This window comes from Gasterosteus aculeatus, chromosome 1 (genome assembly GCF_964276395.1).
Source record: "Gasterosteus aculeatus chromosome 1, fGasAcu3.hap1.1, whole genome shotgun sequence".
In the NCBI taxonomy this organism is placed as follows: domain Eukaryota; kingdom Metazoa; phylum Chordata; class Actinopteri; order Perciformes; family Gasterosteidae; genus Gasterosteus; species Gasterosteus aculeatus.
In genome coordinates, this window is record NC_135688.1 from 23,733,812 (window position 1) to 23,739,811 (window position 6,000).

At 43.0% G+C, this 6,000-nt stretch overlaps 1 protein-coding gene across 31 annotated transcripts in view; it reads right to left on the bottom strand.

The window, feature by feature from the left end:
* Positions 1-1,570, bottom strand: part of dmd (dystrophin) — a 196,625-nt gene extending 195,055 nt beyond the window's left edge. For all 31 annotated transcript variants that reach the window (XM_078095891.1, XM_040172762.2, XM_040172772.2 and 28 more), the window contains exon 1: positions 1,307-1,570. In XM_078095891.1, coding sequence (XP_077952017.1) covers positions 1,307-1,388 — 82 coding nt within the window. In that variant the 5' untranslated portion in view covers positions 1,389-1,570. The remainder of the gene's footprint in view (positions 1-1,306) is intronic.
* Positions 1,571-6,000: the final 4,430 nt, after the last annotated feature.

Below are 6,000 nucleotides of genomic sequence, written 5' to 3' on the forward strand. Positions count from 1 at the left end.
TATATTTCATAAATGATCTTATTAAATACTCTGAGATTAAAAGAGATTTATGTCTGTAGTTTACCAGGCGGTGAGGCACCAGATGTAGAACTCCAGTGGGATTTTGGAGGCTGATCTCTTCTTTCAGAAGCACATAAGTGATATTTCCTGCGCTTTATCAAATTGATACTGTATACATATATATAAATATAGAGAGAGTTAGACGCTTCCTGTCGCAGTCTGTCATTCGTTTGCGTTAGACCGGTCTAGACCAGTTTACTGGATGCACTTTGCTGGACTTACAAACAGACTTTAGGTACGCTCTGGCTCACTAAACATGCGGTCGTCATGATAAAACCAAAAGCATCTCTTTGTTATTAAACTTGTCATCACTGGCTGCTGGTTAAAAGAAACATTTGTGTACCTTAGTGATTTTCAAACTGAATGGCCGAGCTCTTTCCCACGCTGTTGATGCAAATCAAGTAAATGTTACAAACACATTTTATATCAGCTACCAGTCAAAAGTCTAGCACACTTTCTCATGAAATTGAATAACAAAACGTGTCCATATTTTTACTGTATAGGCTTTTATATAATATGTTTTTGTCAAGTACGATCTATGCTGTATGATTTTTGCGATTATTAGCACATTGAGTCTACGTCTGTCACGGAAATGTGCTATTTAAAAGTACGGAAGCACAGAGAAAAAAAAAGAAACTAGTGATTCTTTGTTAGTTAATCATGAAAAGCCTTTCTAAGTTTCTAAGATTTCTTCTTTTGGTGTTGTTGGGATAAAGCAGATTTTGTAATGCTTGTTTTCCGCCACAAGGGGCTGAAACGCTCATAAATAGAACTAAAACGATTAATATTGTCTTTTTAATATTTAAGTTTGAATAATACAACTTTTTAACACAATCGATGTGAATATAGGCTATGAATAAATTAAAACTAAACTAGGAGAAGACAGGAATGCCAACTGGAGCACGGTGTGACGTCACACTTCAGCATCTTGTGGTCCAGATGAGTATTACAACAATAACCAATTAAAAAACAAGGCATGGAATTTAATTAGAAAATGGATCACCAGCTTATTTTCCCCTATTTTCACCTCCCATTTGCTTGCATGGCTGAAAGGTCAATCAGGAATTTAAAGTGGTTCTCTCACACAGCTGACTGGACCCCTTCAAGCGGATTCATAACTGTTTCAATACACTAATATATTTTCCAAACAGCTTGCTGTGACGTCAGTCTACTGAAAAAAAGTTGATGTCTGTCAGCAGTTGTCATTGAGTCGTCGATGTCACACACAAAAGCTTTGATCTCCTACCAGATCGACACTTGATGATCTCTCCGAACTCGTCCTCCACCGGCTCGTTGCAGTAGTCCTCGGGGCGCACGGCCTCCGCCATCGATTATGGGTCACCGGGGGGGGGGGGGGAGAGTGTGACGAAAGGGACACTTCGAATCGACCAGGAGGAGGGGGGGGATGGGGGGGGACTCCCAAAACGCCAATACGGAACAAACAGCCAAAAGGTGGAGCGCGAGCGGGTGACACGGGAACCGAGCTCCGGCGGGCGACTTGGAAGACAAAGTCAGGGGGAACCGGGCGGGTTGTTGGAGAGAAGGATCGGAGCAGGTGCGCATGGAGAGTGTGTGGGGGGGGGGGGGGTCTGGCTGTCAGAGCATTCCCACCTCTAAATAGATGGATGCTAGGGAGGTGGTCTCCGCGGGGGCCTCCGAGGCGCCATGCGTAAAACCCGAGACCGAGCGGACGCTCTGGGACAACGAGCTCGGCGCCAAACGTCAAGGTGAGTCAACCTGTTGGACCTCCGGTTGGGGGGGGCACGTGACAGGCCACAACCAAAAGTGTTCGTTCCTCTGCCGCGCGTGGATTTGGGTCGTGGAGTTTTGGAAAACTGACATTTTAATCCACTCTTACTATTATTAGGCCAACTGGTGAGCTGATATCGCCACTTTGGATTTCCTGGCGGTTCAAGGAGAGAGAGAGGTGGGAGGGGGTGGTGGGAGAGGTGGGAGGGAAGGGGGTCGGTTACTCTAACGGCTCCGTTGCGTGCGACGTGCCGCGCATTTATGAGTCTGCTATTATTAGGTACATGATGGCATGATGGGTCCAGGCGCGGCTTTGGAAACAACGGCTCCAAGCTATACTGAGAGGGGGGGGGGTCCAAAAACAGAAACCTCGTCACTGAGTGACATCCTGAGCAGCAGACTGTCTGGGCAGGGAGGGGGGAGACCTGTGTAGCTCAGCTGCTCCAGTTGCTGAGGGATGTTTAGGGAAACTTTAATAAACCCATATTTTGTTGACTTTTTTCAACTACAGCCTCAGGTAGGACGTTTCAAGCCTGTTGCACCTGGAACCACGCCCAGCAGTGACGTCACGGAGTACTTACAGTACATCACAGCAGCGGAGTATAAATATTTATATATTATGAGCATTTATGGCAAACCCATGCTCACTCTTCTGCATAACGGTGTAATGATATGATTTATATTGTTTATCCGCCGTTGTAGCATTTCTGTTGTATACATATACGTTTTTTGTGCTTTTTTACTCATTCATATTTTTACTATGCCCTGTATACCAATGCACTTTTAGGAAAGTGCTCACACAACAATACCCGCATCAGTATGTGACAAACACGGGGTTCCGAGAAGCAGGCGAGCAGGAAGAAGACGGCCGTCTGCACGCGGGCGGTATAGAGTTGGTGAAATGCCTTTGAAGAAGGTAGTAAGAGAAGTAGTTCATGCCTCAGTTCATCTGTTCTGAAATGTAAAGTTCCATTAAATGGATGTTTCACTAAATACTTCTTTATATCTGTTTCTGAAACACGAGCTTGTTTGAATGCTATGAAATAAACCTCAAAAAAAAAAAAAAAGACCACCTTATTGGAGTATTTCTAATCGACGCCCCCTGGTGGTCACACCGTGTAATGACCCGTAGAATGAGACAATCCACCAGCAGGCCTTGTTTCTTGTTCATTTGTTACTTCACAACGCTCCCATTTAGATTGTGTTGTATTAGAAAATGAAGAAACGCCGGACGGACAGAGGTCATCGCAGATCAAAGGGTTAAATCAAATGTATTTAATAAAAGACATGGTGTTGTGGTAAAAAGAACATCTCAGCTGAGGAGCCGCTGGTCTCAGCAGCCAACAGGCCCCAGGTCAGTCCTTTTGACCATCCCTAGTGCCCGTCTGTCGCCTCCACCAGCGAACTCGAGAACAATGGTTCCTACAGGTATTTATAACAATGCTTAAAGGTGTGAAAGTTAGTGTCCACACCTCTGGGAGTGGTCTTCTGGTGAGTTCAATGTAACTCGGATTTCGAATGACCCTTGGTCAATACCAGTTGTTGTTCAAGTATTACATGCATGCATTCCAGTTGATTACATTACATCAAATACAATCATAACTGCACATTGATGTTATTATATTACAGTTGCAGAATTACAGTGGTTTTACAATATTGTCATTACTTTATTGATTACACAGTTTCAGAATAATGGCTGTATTCTGTTGTACACTATATGCATTTTTATTAATTTTATGAACCGGGTCGTCAATTTGTTTCTAATATCCTACAATTGTCTTAGATACCAATACATCTCTCTTATGACACTTTGAGGAAAATAAATAAACAGGGCCAATCTAACTGCGAGAATCTATAAGGGCATATACATATTGCCTGGGAGGTTTTCACAACAATGATATATTCCTCTTAAATGTTATTCACTGATTGATGCTACACTAAGTCTTTGAAATATTAGTGCCTTTTCAGACTTACCAAACAGAGGGCAAAATATCTTTCTGAAGAATATTCCATATTGTTTCTGCGAGTTTCTTTATCTATGTCTTAAGATCCTCTGTGGAGCTGTCAATCATTTGCAATTGATCCAAGTAAGATCTTCGTTTTCTACTTTGTGTGTGTTTCACACATCGTGATGTTTCTGCTTTGTCGTGGCAGAGTGTGCCCAGCAGGGGGCAGTCCGAGCTCAGGATAGACAGCACAGTCGGAACCTCTACTGTAAACTGGACCAGTGAGTCTTGGAGAAGAGCTTTTTTGGAGCTGCACACCCAGACAGCCACTGATTGGCCGATTGATGCTAAACGAGGCTTAGTGCTCGGCAGACGTCGGGTGCTGATGAGAGCTAATCCAGGTGGACAAGGCATGCCGCTCCTCAGCCGACCTCGGCATCAGGAGAAGGTTGGCAAGGAAACCGTGTTTCTCTGCTGGAGGTTCCCGTTCATCAGCTGTGCGGGTGAATGAGCTCTGACTCTACTCACTCATTTGGCCGTGGCCGCCTGTGACGGCCCTGCCTATTGGTTCATGTCTGTGATGTCATTGTGTTTCTCCGAGGTGATACCATCAACCTGATTGAGAGCAGCTGGGGGTTCCGGCGGTATAAAAGCGCATGGTTGCTGCCTGCTGCTGTCGCTGGTTTCCCAGGCCAGCGTCCGCATCTTTGTTTGGGTCTCGTTGCGTTTCATTTGTGTTCACAACACTCTACCTTGCATGATCAACGCTGACAATAATATATTTTGTAGTCATTTGACGTATTTGCTTCACAGAATATTGTAATTTTATGAAAAAAAAAAAAAAAAAAAAAAAATATATATATATATATATATATATATATATATATATATATATATATATATATAACAATCATTTGATGAATCTAATAATACTGAATGGAAACAGATTAAAGTAAAGTCATCACATAAATAAACAATCAAATTAACAATTTTAATGACGTATCGATGAACCACTTTAAAAAGGTCTTGTGCCTGCTCTTACCTGGGAATACAACACCATTATTCAGAGGCAATTTGTTACTTTAGAGGCAATCAGCAATCAGGAGCAACATTGGGTCCCGCATGAATACCAACTATTATGTAACCTGGCAAGATGCTTTTTGTTCTGGCAGACGTCCTGGTGTTCCCTGCAGCGGCTGTCACACAGCAGCAACCACACTGCACTTCACTCTGCCCCTCTCGAGCTGCTCTTGTCACTCACGGATCCTCTCAGCCAGAAGTCAAATGAAATGGAAATGGAGTGACTGATTTATACATATACCTGTATGTTATACCTGCTCTGACTTTACAGGTCCTTTCCCTAAAATGATTACTTGGCATTGGATAAATCCTCTGTGGTCTCCCAGTGGTGGTGTATATGTTTGTCTATTTATGTATTGTAATGTCTGTTTGTACCATCCTGACAAGTAAAATTCCTCATATGTGCAACATTCTTGGCAAAAATGGTTCAAATTCTGATTCTAATTTACTTTCGGCTCTGATGTCACAGTTGAAGCTTATAAGTTTTACTTATTCCTGGGTGAAAATCTTGATTTTTCTGACCTCCAGGTTTAATACTCTACCTCGTGCGTAACCCGCATTCATATGGAGTCTGTGTAAGAGAAGCAGACCACCTCAGCTATCATCTGACCTCTGCTGACGACTCGGTGGAGGAAGTCTTTGCCTAAATATCCGCTTGGCCCAGAGATACCGGCCTCCAACCGTCATCAGATAGACACCCGATGGAGGATGTTGCGATGTTAACCTGTACACCTGTAAGCTACGAATTGTTAGTGCGCTCGCGTAAATGTACTTTGATTCAAACGCAATTTTGCCATTTTCTGTAAATGGTGCTGATATTTGCAAATATTTATGTGGATGGAAACCTGACTAAGCTTGGGAGGAAAATGTATCACAGACTGAACCAGAATAATAAGGTCTGAGAGAGCACAGCATGTTTTTAAACAAAGAATATGCTAGCGTAGTTATATATCATAATCAGTCCCCTGGGTGTACTTGATTAATTCTACCTTAGGATGCTCCTATTTGACAACTTTAACTAGAGTGCATTACTGCTGTGTATGTTGTGCTAAATTTAGATAACAACCACGCTGCTTGTGTAAGAAAACACTGGAAGTGAAATGAGCTCGACGGAGATGAGAAGAAAGAGGACAAAAGAAAGTGACCACGGAAGGAGACGGAGACG